At 41.5% G+C, this 17,366-nt stretch overlaps 2 protein-coding genes across 12 annotated transcripts in view; both read right to left on the bottom strand.

Annotated features, from left to right (window-relative positions):
* Positions 1 to 450: 450 nt before the first annotated feature.
* Positions 451 to 5,587, bottom strand: LOC110505185 (NF-kappa-B-repressing factor). 4 transcript variants are annotated; one of them, XM_021584221.2, is made up of 3 exons: positions 5,202 to 5,587; positions 3,606 to 3,730; positions 451 to 3,410 (listed from the first exon to the last, which is right to left on the bottom strand). In XM_021584221.2, the coding sequence occupies exons 2-3, from the start codon at positions 3,694 to 3,696 to the stop codon at positions 1,147 to 1,149; spliced, it is 2,355 nt and encodes a 784-aa protein (XP_021439896.1). In that variant the 5' UTR covers positions 3,697 to 3,730; positions 5,202 to 5,587; the 3' UTR covers positions 451 to 1,146. The 4 variants fall into 4 exon arrangements, with proteins under 4 accessions (XP_021439896.1, XP_021439897.1, XP_021439895.1 ...); XM_021584222.2 differs by having other exon boundaries at positions 5,243 to 5,587; XM_021584220.2 differs by lacking the exon at positions 5,202 to 5,587 and adding an exon at positions 4,121 to 5,077.
* Positions 5,588 to 11,095: 5,508 nt separating this feature from the next.
* The window catches only part of LOC110505183 (septin-6), a 28,817-nt gene continuing 22,546 nt past the window's right edge, over positions 11,096 to 17,366 (bottom strand). For 3 of the 8 annotated variants that reach the window (XR_005041136.1, XM_021584219.2, XM_021584217.2), the window contains one exon: positions 11,096 to 12,716. Coding sequence is in view for 4 of the 8 variants with exons in the window: in XM_021584217.2 (XP_021439892.1) it covers positions 12,707 to 12,716 (10 nt within the window). In the remaining 4 variants the exon portion in view is untranslated. The other 5 variants (XR_005041135.1, XM_021584218.2, XM_021584216.2 and 2 more) reach the window with 2 other exon arrangements.

The following is a 17,366-nucleotide window of genomic DNA, read 5'->3' as shown; positions in this document are numbered from 1 at the left end:
ACACAGGTGCCAAGACAAGAGTAGGCACATTTGCTATTTAACGCAATAGTGTGGCAAAACTATCAGTTGAAAATGCGATGGAAACACATTGAACTTTATATCTTTCTTTGGTACATAACTTAAGAGAAAAAGTACATTTTGTGTGCACTATCACACTGATTTTTTATCCACAAGTCCATTTTGGTGGAAACATAACACTGGTGAGAAAATTGACACAAAAGTGGATTAACTGCCTTGTTCAGGGGCAGAATGACAGATGTTTACCATGTCAGCTCGGGGATTCAACCTAAAGGTAAAACCTTTACAATATTGCTACAAACTTACAAACATTGAACAGAACTGGAATATAGTCATTGTTCATAGGAACATCAGTGTTAATATAAAATTAAATGTTCCAATGCATTTTGATGAATATATTTCTAAATACACATCAATCAACTCACAAGTATTGAAGTCCAGACAGACAACTATAAGACTTAATTTATTGATCATTATTATTACAGCTGTGAAAACAAGCAGACAAGTTAACTATTCACTAAGACATATACATCTGACATTTCAAAGGGATCACAGCTTGCACTTTACCATGTGACAAAGATCATATTACAAGTCTTGGGAGGCAGCTTTTATTTTTCAATTATCTAACTATTCAAGGGGGCAAAATAACATAGAAAGTATTATGTCAGGGATGTGTCAATGTCAGCATATAGTTACAGATGTCACTTGATGTGATGCCATATACATTTTTACTAATGAATGAAACGTGTGTAGGTAAAATGATGGGCATTCTGCTGGTTTAGGCTATTTCTGTAGCCATGAAAAACGTTTGCTAAAATGTTTTGAGCCTTTTTGTCAAGATACATAACTCTAATCAACTGTTACAGCACAAATCACTAGCATATTGTGCAAATGTGAAGCTGACAGAAGACCAAATTGTAGAATGACAAGAAGCGTAAAAAACAATGCCAGAAAATATGCAATTGTAGGAAATGGAATGCAGAAAACACTGAAGTATTTACCCAAAAGACAAGCCTAGAAGATTGAAACATCCCCAATAAAAGTACAACCTTTGCCCAGATCAGGCACACCTGTTTTTGTTCTGAAGTATCGGTCATCGGTAGTTTGTTGGAGCTATACTACATCCAGTCAGTGTGAGGCCTGAGGTTTCACCAGCTCGTAGCGTCCCACCTGCCCTTCCTGCAGGAGCTGGCCAATGAGCTGGTCTTTGTGCACTTTGCGACTGACAATGAGGAAGCGCAGCCTGCCCTGGCCATATGACTTACTCCGCAGGCCATACTTCTGGGATATCTGGTGGATCTGCTTGCGTTCATCATTGTTGAGTTCAGTGGAGAAGCGCAGGTCGTCCTGGCGGTCTGAACTGGCATAGTTACGGATAATGTCCTCAATGTTCCGTTTGGTGAGCTGATTCCCAGACTTGTCCATGTCCATTCCCAGTCCTTCTCTGGAGAACTGCTCTTTGACCTTTATGGGTTCAGAGATGCCCTCACCTTCCCGGCCCAATCCGCCACCCTTCCAGCCCATCTTGCGGAGTAGCTGATTCCCAATGTTATCCTCCTTGATCTCCTGTCTCGAGGCCTCCTCACCAGAGCGCGTCAGAATCTGGTGGCGAGAGAGGGCGTCAGCATTACCCTCCTTCCTGAGGTTAGATTTAACCACAGCCTGTGTCTGCCTGAGTGTGGCCAGGGCTTCCTCTGCTGCAATGTGCTTCACCGTTTTCTTGGGTCCGATGCCTGCCGCTACGTATTGACCCTCCAGGTATACCTCACACCTCCAGCGGTGATCTGGTAGCACTGTGAACTTATAATCGGCAGCTACCTTGTTGAACTGGGCAGTGTCATTAATGATGCAGATGGCATTGTCTGAGTTCTCTAGGATGACCAGCTCACTCAAGTGTTTCTTCCTACCACCCTGGTGACCGAAACGGCCACCCGATGGGTCAGAGGGATTGTTCCCTCGGGAGAACTGCTGTGGTTGTTGTTGCTGCCGGGCTGCCTGGTTCATGCGCAGTTTCCTCACTGCCTCTTCAGCTGCTGTATGTTTAGATGTCTTCTTACTTCCCTTGGCCTGTGCCACCAGCTCGTCCTGCAGGTACACACTACATTGCCATGCACTGCTGTTGGGAACCACATCAAACTTGTAGTCAATCTTCATGCGGTTGAAGGCGGCAGAGTTGTTAAGAATGCAGATGGCATCATGAGCGTTGTCAACAATGACAAAATCGGTCCAATGCTTGCGTTTGTCAGGCTCGTATTGCCCCTTGGAGCTAGGCGTCGGCTTATCCTCTGGATTACGCAGTGCCGGTAGAAAAGCAGGGGTAGGGCAGTTAATCTGGCAGACCACAATATCATTGACCAAGGAGTGTTTGAATTTGCGCTGCACTACACGGACCTCCACCTGTTTAAAGAAAAGCTTAATAGCCTGCTCAGAAGCACGGTCCCTGGCCCCGTTTTTGCTTCCAGAGTATCCAGTAGCAAGGTAAACACACTGGCATCTCAGCTCACAGGCATAGCCATCAGTTGGTACTTTCCTGTTCTTGGGTAGGTCTGCTGGAGGGATATCTTTGAGGTTGACATAAATGTACTCTGGGTTGGTCTTACAGGCCTGGATGCTACGGCTTAGCATGAAATTGTAGTTTGGAGATTCAGCTCCACACATGAATGCGGGGTCTCTTAAAGTGACAGCTATGGCAGATGCCACACTATTGATCAGCCTCTGCTTTTCATCCAGTACGGCTTGAGATATGGGGATGGGTTGTGAAGAAGACCCAGAAACTGAAGAGGGGCTACTCCTCCCTGGGCTACTGTAGACTCTGCTGAATGGCCTGCTAGATGAGGGTCTGTCCTGATTCCCTCTGTCCTGATGCCCGAAGCCAAGTCCTTGGCGTCCTGAATCTCCCCAGCCCCCTGATCGACTGCCCCCTCCATATCCATCAAACCTAGGGGCCTGAGAGTATGAGTCCGGCTGCCTAGTGCTATGGGCTTCATATCTGTCTGAGTAGTCCTGTTGCACTTTAGTCATATAATTTGAAGTGGATCCTCGGCTCCCATAACCTAAACCACTTGTGCTACCTGAGGGTATGTCTCGATCTCTCTCTCTATCACTTTGTCCATCTCTGTCCCTCCAAGAGTCAGAAGAAGAACCGTATGATGAAACTCTGTCAAATGCTGGTCTAGCTGCAGAGGAGCCCTGAGCTCGGTTGCTGCCATAAGACGGACGGTCAGAGTCCCGCTGTCTCAAACTGTTCACCTCACTCCTCCGGCGTTCCTTGTCATTCTCCTTCTCGTCATTACCAGACCCGCCATTGCTGCCACCACTAACAAAGTGCACAGGCTCAAACAGTGGTCTGGAACAAAATTTGGACACCGGCATCTTCCTCATTGGCTCTTCTCCTAACATTAAAGAACAAATCAGAGAATCAATCAATGACAAGTATAAAACAATAATATAACAATAAAAAAGCATATAGTATACTGTTGAGTTAAGTTATTTGCCACCTTCCAGTAGATAAGCAAAATACTTCAACAACATCCAAAATGAGTTCAGATGTGGCAAGGAGTTTAATCTGAATAACCAAAATCACTCACTGCCATCTGATGAATTGGGTCTCTTTTTTGCTTCAGCACTTGGAACTAGGTCAAAGGAGTGCATTTCGCCAATGTAAATCCCTTCAGCCATATCCAGCACCTCTCTCCTCAGATCAGGTCCATACCTTAAAAGAAAACAGAGCTGTATTAGGTAAACAAGCAAAATGTGTATTTCCATGCTAGCACAGTAACATACTGACACTTTATTACCGGAAATAATCTATTAGGGAGAGAACTTGTGTTGTTATACTTCCCACATCAAATTTAGGACTAAAAACAAATCTGTAGGCAAGGTAGATGCCCATTTCATTATCCAGTTGTCAGGATAGGCTTTGTTGTTGGACAGAGAAGCACAAGGGGGGTGATGGGGTGAAATAGTTCTCTAAATTCAGGTCAAATTCAAGTCAGTTCAAGTAATTTTCTTCTTCTGAAATCCCACCTGCACCCCATGATGAAGACATTGTTTGCCAAAACTATCGATAATACAATTTCACAATAAATTGTTATATGCCTACCACTGTTCCTCACTTTCAAAACTCATTGACAGAGGGATTTGGCTGTGTAAATGTCGTCATTACATTAGGAAGATGGCACCAACATAACTAGTGATAGCTAACAAACTCAGTTTACAGACTGCAGTCACAGGTTATCCATTATATTGACCAGATACTCAAGCGGCAGCTCTAAAAACGATAATAAATGTCTTCAAAAATGGAAGGCAGTCGGTTGGAGGCAAGATCAGGTGGGCCCATTCTAGCCAATGAGAGGGCAGAGACGCGGGTGAACGACAGGAACAACTCCCATATAGTGTGTTTTGTTTTTCTTTTCAACGTTTCCGGGATGTCACCTGTCCTACTTATATCAGTAGTCGTAACAGTCTATGCATTACGAAACTTCTATTCGATCAAATAAGCCTCATGTAGCAAATTAACCATTACATTTCTTTTGACCAAATTCGACACTCATTGAACGAAAAGCTTCTCGCTTGGTGCGCAGGGGGGAAAAAACGCCACCTGCTGGAGAAGACAGGTTTTGGGCCCAAGTTATGCCTCTCACTTCGCCTCTTCCTCTGCGCAAAAACTATTACCAGCTGCCAGCATGGCCACTATCGCTAAGAATTATGGGGCTCAGTGATAGATCAATAAGAATAGGCTGACTGATGCTTCAGTCAAAACCGTCCATTAATGTGGAAACTGCAATTATTCATGCTAACATTGGCTACATTTCTGTTTAATTACGACTCCATTTCGTGCGCAATTTATCCCCTCCAAAAATGTCTACGAAGTATACCGATTTAGCGTGCACACAACTAGCACAACAGCTAACGTTACCATTGAAGTCAAATAATTCAAGCATGATTTGATCATTTTAGTTATGATTTAATCTGCAGACAATTATCTGACTAAAAGTAAAACACATGTTATCTGGCGAAACAAGTGACGCAGCAGACGAGCAAAGATGGCTAACGGTAGCTAGTTAGCTCATTGAAAAAAAAAGATTGATGCATCATCTTGCACGGAAATGTAATATGAAGCACAAGACAGATTTTATCGAATAGATCTTTTTAGCTCAAATGAAGATTTGAGCTACTCTGACCTCTATGCGAAGTTCCAAGTCCAACGTCTCTTTGTTTGTACCTTTTGATGTCAGTTTTTCAAAAATAGTTAGCAGGCTAGCAAGTTCAATGCGTATTGAATGTCCGTAGCTAACTAACAGCTTCGGCAAAGGCTTCGGTCATCACCATAACATCCGGGGGGGGGGGGGGGTCATCGCTGTCAGCTAGCTAGCTGATTAGACTCGAATGCTGCATTGGTAGCTATATTGAGACTGGTCGTTATGTGGCATTCAGAAATGTGTTGAGCAATTGCAGAATTTCACTCGAAGTGAATTTACAGTAGCTACTCGCATCAACCTCCCATAATAACCCTATTTTTTGTCCCTCTGAAATCGTGGCGTCAGTTTCCGCATGCAACCGCGGAGCTGGTAACAAACAGGCAGAGGAACTAAATATATTGGAGGTGGTCGAGTGTATTATCTTATGTAGCAGACAGGCAGAGGGACTAAATATATTGGAGGTGGTCGACTGTATTATCTTATGTAGCAGAGGAACTAAATATATTGGAGGTGGTCGACTGTATTATCTTATGTAGCAGACAGGCAGATGAACTAAATATATTGGTGGTCGACTGTATTATCTTATGTAGCAGAGGAACTAAATATATTGGAGGTGGTCGACTATTATCTTATGTAGCAGACAGGCAGAGGAACTAAATATATTGGAGGTGGTCGACTGTATTATCTTATGTAGCAGAGGAACTAAATATATTGGTGGTCGACTGTATTATCTTATGTAGCAGACAGGCAGAGGAACTAAATATATTGGAGGTGTCGACTGTATTATCTTATGTAATGTGTATTAGGTATACAGTGGGGCAAAAAAGTATTTAGTCAGCCACCAATTGTGCAAGTTCTCCCACTTAAAAAGATGAGAGAGGCCTGTAATTTTCATCATAGGTACACTTCAACTATGACAGACAAAATGAGAAAAAAAATCCAGATAATCACATTGTGGGATTTTTAATTAATTTATTTGCAAATTATGGTGGAAAATAACCTTTTTTATTGACCAAATACTTATCTCAATACTTTGTTATATACCCTTTGTTGGCAATGACAGAGGTCAAACTTTTCTGTAAATCTTCACAAGGTTTTCACACACTGTTGCTGGTATTTTGGCCCATTCCTCCATGCAGATCTCCTCTAGAGCAGTGATGTTTTGGGGCTGTTGCTGGGCAACACGGACTTTCAACAACCTCCAAAGATTTTCTATGGGGTTGAGATCTGGAGACTGGCTAGGCCACTCCAGGACCTTGAAATGCTTCTTACGAAGCCACTCCTTCGTTGCCTGGGCGGTGTGTTTGGGATCATTGTCATGCTGAAAGACCCAGCCACATTTCATCTTCAATGCCCTTGCTGATGGAAGGAGGTTTTCACTCAAAATCTCACGATACATGGCCCCATTCATTCTTTCCTTTACACGGATCAGTCGTCCTGGTCCCTTTGCAGAAAAACAGCCCCAAAGCATGATGTTTCCACCCCCATGCTTCACAGTAGGTATGGTGTTCTTTGGATGCAACTCAGCATTCTTTGTCCTCCAAACACGACGAGTTGAGTTTTTACCAAAAAGTTATATTTTGGTTTCATTTGACCATATGGCATTCTCCCAATCTTCTTCTGGATCATCCAAATGCTCTCTAGCAAATTTCAGACAGGCCTGGACATGTACTGGCTTAAGCAGGGGGACACGTCTGGCACTGCAGGATTTGAGTCCCTGGCGACGTAGTGTGTTACTGATGATAGGCTTTGTTACTTTGGTCTCAGCTCTCTGCAGGTCAGAGATTTGGGATTTTTGCTCACCGTTCTTGTGATCATTTTGACCCCACGGGATGAGATCTTGCATGGAGCCCCAGATCGAGGGAGATTATCAGTGGTCTTGTATGTGTTCCATTTCCTAATAATTGCTCCCAAACCAAGCTGCTTACCTATTGCAGATTCAGTCTTCCCAGCCTGGTGCGGGTCTACAATTTATTTTCGGGTGTCCTTTGACAGCTCTTTGGTCTTGGCCATAGTAGAGTTTGGAGTGTGACTGTTTGAGGTTGTGGACAGGTGTCTTTTATACTGATAACAAGTTCAAACAGGTGCCATTAATACAGGTAACGAGTGGAGGACAAGAGGAGCCTCTTAAAGAAGAAGTTGCAGGTCTGTGAGAGCCAGAAATCTTGCTCGTTTGTAGGTGACCAAATACTTATTTTCCACCATAATTAGCAAATAAATTCATAAAAAATCCTACAATGTGATTTTCTGGATTTTTTTTCTCATTTTCTCAGTCATAGTTGAAGTGTACCTAATGATGAAAATTACAGGCCTCATCTTTTTAAGTGGGAGAACTTGCACAATTGGTGGCTGACTAAATACTTTTATGCACCACTGTATATATACACTACCGTCACAAGTTTTAGAACACCGATTCATTCAAGGGTTTTTCTTTATTTTTTACTATTTTCTACATTGTAGAATAATAGTGAAGACATAAAATACGAAATACCAAATGGAATCATGTAGTAACCAAAAAAGTGTTGAAACAAATAAATATATATTTTATATTTGAGATTCTTAAAATAGCCACGCTTTGCGCACTCTTGGCATTCTCTCAACCAGCTTCATGAGGTAGTCCTGGAATGCGTTTCAATTAACAGGTGTGCCTTCTTCAAAGTTCATTTGTGGAATTTCTTACCTTATTACGTTTGAGCCAATCAGTTGTGTTGTGACAGGTACTTGGTAAAAGACCAAGTAGCTGTTATGGCAAGAACAGCTATGGCAAGAACAGCTCAAATAAGCAAAGCGAAATGACAGTCCATCACTACTTTACACGACATGAAGGTCGGTCAATCCGGAACCTTTCAAGAACAAGTTTCCTCAAGTGCAGTCGCAAAAACCATCTACAGTGCCTTGCGAAAGTATTCGGCCCCCTTGAACTTTGCGACCTTTTGCCACATTTCAGGCTTCAAACATAAAGATATAAAACTGTATTTTTTTGTGAAGAATCAACAACAAGTGGGACACAATCATGAAGTGGAACGACATTTATTGGATATTTCAAACTTTTTTAACAAATCAAAAACTGAAAAATTGGGCGTGCAAAATGATTCAGCTCCCTTAAGTTAATACTTTGTAGCGCCACCTTTTGCTGCGATTACAGCTGTAAGTCGCTTGGGGTATGTCTCTATCAGTTTTGCACATCAAGAGACTGACATTTTTTCCCGTTCCTCCTTGCCAAAGAGCTCGAGCTCAGTGAGGTTGGATGGAGAGCATTTGTGAACAGCAGTTTTCAGTTCTTTCCACAGATTCTCGATTGGATTCAGGTCTGGACTTTGACTTGGCCATTCTAACACCTGGATATGTTTATTTTTGAACCATTCCATTGTAGATTTTGCTTTATGTTTTGGATCATTGTCTTGTTGGAAGACAAATCTCCGTCCCAGTCTCAGGTCTTTTGCAGACTCCATCAGGTTTTCTTCCAGAATGGTCCTGTATTTGGCTCCATCCATCTTCCCATCAATTTTAACCATCTTCCCTGTCCCTGCTGAAGAAAAGCAGGCCCAAACCATGATGCGGCCACCACCATGTTTGACAGTGGGGATGGTGTGTTCAGGGTGATGAGCTGTGTTGCTTTTACGCCAAACATAACGTTTTGCATTGTTGCCAAAAAGTTCAATTTTGGTTTCATCTGACCAGAGCACCTTCTTCCACATGTTTGGTGTGTCTCCCAGGTGGCTTGTGGCAAACTTTAAACAACACCTTTTATGGATATTTTTAAGAAATGGCTTTCTTCTTGCCACTCTTCCATAAAGGCCAGATTTGTGCAATATATGACTGATTGTTGTCCTATGGACAGAGTCTCCCACCTCAGCTGTAGATCTCTGCAGTTCATCCAGAGTGATCATGGGCCTCTTGGCTGCATATCTGATCAGTCTTCTCCTTGTATGAGCTGAAAGTTTAGAGGGACGGCCAGGTCTTGGTAGATTTGCAGTGGTCTGATACTCCTTCCATTTCAATATTATCGCTTGCACAGTGCTCCTTGGGATGTTTAAAGCTTGGGAAATCTTTTTGTATCCAAATCCGGCTTTAAACTTCTTCACAACAGTATCTCGGACCTGCCTGGTGTGTTCCTTGTTCTTCATGATGCTCTCTGCGCTTTTAACGGACCTCTGAGACTATCACAGTGCAGGTGCATTTATACGGAGACTTGATTACACACAGGTGGATTGTATTTATCATCATTAGTCATTTAGGTCAACATTGGATCATTCAGAGATCCTCACTGAACTTCTGGAGAGAGTTTGCTGCACTGAAAGTAAAGGGGCTGAATAATTTTGCACGCCCAATTTTTCAGTTTTTGATTTGTTAAAAAAGTTTTAAATATCCAATAAATGTCGTTCCACTTCATGATTGTGTCCCACTTGTTGTTGATTCTTCACAAAAAAATACAGTTTTATATCTTTATGTTTGAAGCCTGAAATGTGGCAAAAGGTCGCAAAGTTCAAGGGGGCCGAATACTTTCGCAAGGCACTGTATACATACAGTACCAGTCAAAAGCAACACATATGGAATCCTCTAGTTCCCAAAAAAAGGGTTAAACTAATCAAAATATATTTTATATTGGATATTCTTCAAAGTAGCCACCCTTTGCCTTGATGACAGATTTGCATTTTACATCCCTGTTAGTGAGCATTTCCCCTTTGTCAAGATAATCCATCCACCTGACAGGTGTGGCATATCAAGAAGCGGATTAAATAGCATGATCATAAAAAAAAGTGCACCTTAAACTGGGGACAATGAAAGGCCACTCTAAAATGTGCAGTTTTGTTACACAACACAATGTTGAATGTCCACCAGAGCTGTTGCCAGAGAATTTAATGTTAATTTCTTTACCATAACCCGCTTCCGTCGTTTTAGAGAATTTGACAGTATGTCTTAACTGGCCTCACAACCGCAGACCATGTGTAAAGCGTCGTGTGGGCGAGTGGTTTGCTGATTGTCAACGTGAACACATCGAGTGCCCTATGGTGGCGGTGGGGTTATGGTATGGGCATGCATAAGCTACGGACAATGAACACAACTCCATTTTATTGATGTAAATTTGAATGCGGAGATACCTTGACGACATCCTGAGGCCCATTGTCGTGCCATTCTTATAAGATGATAGTTGGAGCTGTAATGTTAGAATTCAGTACAGCCTTTGATGTTATTGATCATCATTTGTTATTGTAGCATGTTTCAGCATGATAATGCACAGCCCCATGTCGCAAGGATCTGTACACAATTCCAGGAAGCTGAAAATGTCATAGTTCTTCCATGGCCTGCATACTCACCAGACATGTCACCCATTGAACATGTTTGGGATGCTCTGGATCGACGTGTATGACAGCCTGTTCCAGTTCTTGACAATATCCAGCAACTTCGCACAGCCATTGAAGAGGCCATCAACAGCCCGATCAACTCTATGCAAAATAAATGTGTCACGCTGCATGAGGCAAATGGTGGTCACACCAGATACTGACTGGTTTTCTGATCCACACCCCAACCTTTCTTTTAAGGTATCTGTGACCAAAAGATGCATATCTGTATTCCCAGTCATGTGAAATCCATAGATTAGGGTCTGATGAATTTATTTCAATAGACGGATTTCCTTATATGAACTGTAACTCAGTAAAATCTTTGAAATTGTTTTATGTGGCATTTATATATTTGTTCAGTATATATTTTAAATAGCAGGCTAATACTTTAAGAAAAATAATAGGTTTTACCCCCTCCCCCCCATTAACCAGAAGGGGGCAGTCTTTCTCTTCACTTTTATAATGAATTTAAAGTATAACCTGTCCTCTGTTTATTATTTGCACAACTAAGTTATTTGGCATAAAAAACATACACACTTTTTCATCATCATTTTATTGAAAATTTACATAAATGGAATCAAACTACAATCACATTTTATAATTCATTTGTGGTGTGGACAGGTAATTGACTAGGAGGGGTGATTATGGCAGATGCTATAAAAATGTATGGCAATTTCTTACAACAAAATGTAACTTTACACAGAGAGAAGAGTCACGTCCAAAGATCATATTTCATAAAACAGGTCTCCACTTCCATACACAAAATATATCCTTATAAATTATACAAATGCATGAGTATCTATCTGTATCTAGGATTCAACTCCATCTCATTGTAATATTTGGCAATATGGGTGCCGGAAATTGTGGAGAGGGGTATAACTGCACATAACAACTAGTAATACACAAGATAAAACTGGTCCAAACAATAGAGCATCAAATGTGAAAGAGTGCAAAACTGTTAGGGGAGAAAACTACAATGGGGAGCAAAAGGTCAAGATCACAGAGGTGATGAAAGAAAAAGAAAAAAGACATGCAAAATACAGAATAGACTGATGGTAGTTCAAGCACAATGCGTAAAGGGCATTAAATGCAACCTACATGGCATTTCAGTACGGAAAAGGTGTTTTCACTAAATAAGTGCTTGACATGAACATGTCTTTGGCTCTTCTGAGTTCCAATGAAACAACCTATGCAGTGAACAAAGAATTATGTATTTATTTGGATCGCAATTGTCCTATGGTTTTTAAATCCGTATTGACAAAAGTTCCTACTACTCACACGCAAGGTAAGACGTCGCACTATCAATCACCAAATAAATATGGCGGGTTTATCAGTGCTTTATTGAGATCTGGGTTGTGCTATTTGTGTTCATAGGGGCTCCCGGGTGGTGCAGCAGTCTAAGGCCCTGCATCTCAGTGCTAGAGGTGTCACTACAGACCCTGGTTCAATTCCAGGCTGTATCACAATTGGCCGTGATTGGGAGTCCCATAGGGCGGCGCACAATTGGCCCAGCGTCGTACGGGTTAGGCTATGGCCGGGGTAGGCCGTCATTGTAAATAAGAATTTGTTCTTAGCTGACTTGCCTAGTTAAATAAATAAAAATCATAACCCCCCCCCCCCCCTTTGAATGATGAGCACATTTATAATAGGCTATTTGTAATGGTTATTTCAAAACAGAGTCCTTCTCAAAATGGACTGATTGAATGTTATTACATAAAGACTTTCTTAAAATGTACTGTCAATTAAGTTCTGATCGTTTTATGCAAAATATAAATTAATCCAGAGCCTTGGCTCTGCCACAAATGGTATGATGAAACTATTGGTTTGATGTTTTTCTCTTGAACAACTGTTTAGAATCCTACCTGAGCACCTGAACAAAGCTTTGTTCATTCATACACCAAGACAGATCTGAAAAATATTATCAGTGAAGGACTCCCACTTGCCAAAGTGTACCTTGATTAGGTGGCAAAAGGTAAACTATCCAAAAAATACCATGTGAAGTCCACATACGGCCATGTTCAACAAAGCAGATGAGATGGAAGTTAAAAAAAAGGTTGATGCAGTGAGAAAAGACAGGAAGAGGAAATGGGTGCTTAGTTCTTGTTGAAGCTGCAATCCCCTCTTCAGACAGGTGGCCAAGACAGATTAAAAGAAGCTAGAGAGAAAGGAGACAAATGCAAGGTTACAAGAGATGCCCAAGCAGTCAGGGAGAGCAACAGTGCCTACCAGAAGGATTACTGACATTTTGGGGAGGAAAGACCGTACGTATTTGGGTTTTCCTAACGCATGTATAGTTGCTACTGTACTTCAAATGACACTAACTCTGTTACAAATGCAATGTCTGTGGTAAGCTAAAAAATAACTACTCATAATAAAATACTACAGTACTTGAGCTGACCAATTCAATTTGAGCATAATACGGATTTAAAACATTGAATAAATTGCTTGTGAGAACTGCTTGCAGCAGATATTATGTCCTCTGTAAATTACAAAAAAGGTATTCAGTGTTAGTTAATAAATCAAAACAGACAATCTTAAACGTAATAATGATGGGAAAACTACCAAGAAGTGTACAACAAAAACAGTCCAGAAAATATCTATCCCTACAGAAGCAAAAAGCAAATGGTGATATTAGTCAGTCAGCTCAGCAAAAACACATGACAAAAAAGCATAACCATACGCAAAAGACAGATTTAGCCACAGTCAGCACATAGAGCAGCAATGAAATACAGATAGGGGTATCCTTTTGTTAATACATAAAGCAGATGAATGTTTTTTTTTTAACCCAGAAGGGTGGGTTCACAATGCCTCTCCTCAGCCTTGGGGTACCCGCTACCCACAAAGCCTGGTCCCTTAGCAAAGCTTGAGGGTGGAAGCACCTACTCAGTGCAGAGCCAGGGTTTACTGCAAAGGAAAGGTAAATACACACAGAGCAGTGAGCAGAGGAACTAAAGCACAGTATGTATGAATGACCACACACCAAGGCACACCCTGCCAACCCATAGAGCTTAGGACAACAGTTCCCCCAGAGACATTGAGACAAAGAGCAATTTGAGAAGGGATTGTGAGAAGTTGTAAACCACACCTACTACACCACTGTACAAGAATGTATAAGGACATAAGCAACTCATTTCGATACATTTAGACGAAAACAAAATACCTACATCTGTAGACATTTGACTCATCAGACCAACTGTCTGACCTGTGTCACCGTACAAAGGCATGTGGGTTATATTGAGCAAGGACACAGACATATTTTTGAAGGGTGGTGTGGGGGTTCTTAAATATTTTCCTGATAAACACCCTGTCCTCAAGATACAGATGAGAAGGAAGTGGAGTTGAAATTAAAAACCAACAATCTCATTGGCGCTCACACTCATCTGCCAAACAATGGAGTGTTCCAATCCTGTTTCTCTAGGAGGAATGGAGAATGACTACTGGCTCAGTCTGTTCGGACAAAAGCAGTGCAGCACTATAAGGCTGAATACTAACATGACATGTATGCACCTAACTTAAATGCTCATGCAAGTGTTCTACTGACTTCAAGGCATGATTAATAAGAAAGTCCAAGTTAGGATCCAGCCCTATGAATTCAGGTTTGCAGACAATTTTGCTCTGTAAGGAGAGTTTTTTTGACAATAACAATGGCGGGATATCTCAAAGCCCTTGAATGAGTTAAATATCTAGACCAAACCAAGTGTTTCCAACTGTAATCAGAATCTATGTGAAACCCTTATGTCCTCACATTTGCAGAACCCACTCACACACTGTTATGTTTCAAATACTGCTTGATTATACATTTCATACACAATAATCGTGGCCACAGTTGAAATATTTGGTGAAATTCACGCTTTATTTCCTTTGGATAGTAAGTATTTTTGTGTAACACTGATACAAGTGTAATACTGATCCCTACATGATTGTTTTTTGTTTAAATGGATTAAAATGTGCTTTATATATATGCTATATATATATATAAAAATATACATAAAAAAAGTCCCAATTGCACTAGAAATATACAAAATCATATTTGTGTAAAATGTCAAAAGCTAACAAGTATGCAGATAACAAAGTATATTAAAAACAATGAGGTATGGCAAAGAGATGGCGAGAAAGCATGAATGTCTTCACATGCACCAGGCTAAGATGAAATAACATCAGCAGTTCACTATTAACACTCCCTGTCTTGATAGCGCAAACAAACTGGCGCCGAGGCTATCATTCCAACTTCCTGTAACTGATAGTCATGCAATGTTTGGAGTAGGCAAAAGTACAAACAGATCTGGGACCAGGCTACTCTCTTGATGGGCGGTGGACAACATGCCTTCATTTAAAAACGTACTACGATTGTGTCATCATTTTCAATAATTATGCATTGTATGCCAATACGATATCAGTGCACATCTTCATTATCCCAAACTACTGGAGTGGTTTAGTGGAGTGAGTAGAATAGTGGTAGTATGAAACATGGATGTGAATATGCTGCCCCTGCCAAGTATATGCAATGAGCACAGACTACATGCCACACATACACACCACTCGCTTGGTCAGATCATAGCGGATGTGCATTTCACCTTAGCCTCCACAAACTCCTGCAGGTCAAAACAGTAGTTGCACATGTTAAAGTTAAAAGCACACTCAGTCGTGCGGAAACAGGCTAACAAACAAAAAGAGAAGATCTACCTTCCAACATAAAAAAAAACAGGCAAACGCAGAATGATGACTTGTGAAAGAACGTATTAAAAGAAGCATGCATTCGAGTCAAGGATTCCCATTCACAGTAATGGCTGGATTCTTCCTCAGAGCAGGGGCATGTGCGGGGGTTGCAATGGGGGGGAGGGGCACAGAGAACAGCATGGCACTGCCAAGGATGGGGTGAAAACTCATTCACAGCTGGCTGAGGGAGGAAGCACTTTTCTACAGGAATCCTGAACTGGAAATAAGAGAGAAGGAGCATTACGCGTTAACACTAGTAGACAAACTTTTTCAAATCAAATGACAGAATCATTCATGTTATTGGTCAAATGTAATGTCGGAAGGAACATGTGTTAAGGTTGTTACTGTTAATAAGACTTATGAGTGTATGGAGGTGGGGAGATTTAGGGTATACGTTGAAAGAACATTTATTAGGTATGCTAATGAGCCAACACACCAACTCAGTGGCCTTGTTGTTGGAGAGTCCGCCCTGAGATTAGAAGATTTGGAGTTCCCGTCCGAGTCATACCAAGGACTGTAAAAATGGGACCCAATGCGTCTCTGCTTGACACTCGGCATTAAGGAGATATATTGGAGGTAAGGCCCTGCGATAAACTAGCGTCCTGTCCAGGGGGCGTTCTGCTTGTACATCAAGCTGCCTCACGCTATAGTCACAGGAGATAGGCTCCTGCTCCTATTAACCATTCAGGCCTTGTGTAAGGCTACTTACTTAATGGACTAACACAGATAATGTTAACCACGGTAAATCGTCTAGTGTAAATAAATGAATGTAAACGTTGCTATCTAGCAACATTTCTGTTTCCGAGATTAACCAGGGAGGGATACATGATTATTACAAACTAGATTATTTATCCTGAATTGACCATTATAAAAGTTCACCGATCCATTCTCAAAGTTGCTCCTTAGAAAAATGCAGTGTCTCTCTATGGTTGACTTCTCTGTTCATTTCACACAGCTCATTTCCTGTGAACGTTGTCCAGAATGACACAGCAACGCTGAGACAGCAGGCTGTTTGTCATCACATTTAACTAAAGTCTTGGAAGATGAGCCGCAGCAGTTTACAGATCGCAAGACAGATGTCTTCCTTTCCCGCCCTCTGTGGCTGAATCTGTACAAATAGTGTAGCTCTCATTTAAAAAAATAAAATAAATGGAATCCTCAAAGAGCGAGGCATCAAATAGCTGAAGAATCAATAAAAAAATGCTATAAAAAAAACCCATACACAAGAATTGGCTCTAAGGCTGAACGGCGCACTAGTGCGATCCTGCAGTTCCTGCTGGACTCTGAATGCTCTTTGTGTAGTGGCTAGGCAGGGCCGGGAAGGGCAGGGGTGGACCACAAAAGCAGATTGTTGTGGTTTCAGAGGGCAGATGGGGCAGCACATCAGACAGAGGCTAATAAACTTGCTGATTTAATTTGAAACTCTTTCAGAGGCTGGCACAGGCACAGCCAACCACAGAATATGATCCAATTCTGCGGCAGTGATGTCATCTTTAGCCAAGCCGTGGGTGGATACAGACATTAATAAAATGTACGAACACAAATGTTATGGGATTTGTTACAAAGATTTGTTGTATTGAATTAGTATCAGAACCTGATTTCAAATACTGTTTTAAATACATTCGTATTCAGATATATTTTATTTGAAAAGACAAGTTGAATATTTTAATGTACACTACATGACCAAAAGTATGTCTCATTCCACAATCATGGGCATTAATATGGATTTGGTCCCCCCTTTACTGCTGTAACAGCCTCCATTCTTCTGGGATGGCTTTCCACTAGATGTTGGAACATTTCTGGTGGGAATTGCTTCCATTCAGCAACAAGAGCATTTGCGAGGTCAGGCACTGATGTTGCAATTCATCTCAAATGTGTTTGATGGGGTTGAGGTCAGGGCTCTGTGCAGGCCAGTCAAGTTCTTCCACACCGATCTCAACAAACCAATTCTGTATGGACCTCACTGTGTTCAGGGGGTAATTGTCATGCGGAAACAGGAAAGGGCCTTCCCGAAACTGTTGCCACAAAGTTGGAAGCACAGAATGTCATTATATGCTGCAGCATTAAGATTTCCCTTCCCTGAAACTAA

Source organism: Oncorhynchus mykiss, chromosome 31, assembly GCF_013265735.2.
Source record: "Oncorhynchus mykiss isolate Arlee chromosome 31, USDA_OmykA_1.1, whole genome shotgun sequence".
NCBI lineage: Eukaryota > Metazoa > Chordata > Actinopteri > Salmoniformes > Salmonidae > Oncorhynchus > Oncorhynchus mykiss.
The sequence above is the reverse complement of the archived record's forward strand: the minus strand, read 5'-3'. Positions and strand labels throughout refer to the sequence as shown.

Coding starts and splice junctions, on each gene's coding strand:
- LOC110505185 (XM_021584220.2), bottom strand. CDS start 4,146: ATGAGTTTTGAAAGTGAGGAACAGTG. Junction 3,731..4,120: donor TTTGAAAGTGAGGAACAGTG/GTAGGCATATAA, acceptor TTTTCTTTTAAG/GTATGGACCTGATCTGAGGA. Junction 3,411..3,605: donor ACCCAATTCATCAGATGGCA/GTGAGTGATTTT, acceptor CTTTAATGTTAG/GAGAAGAGCCAATGAGGAAG.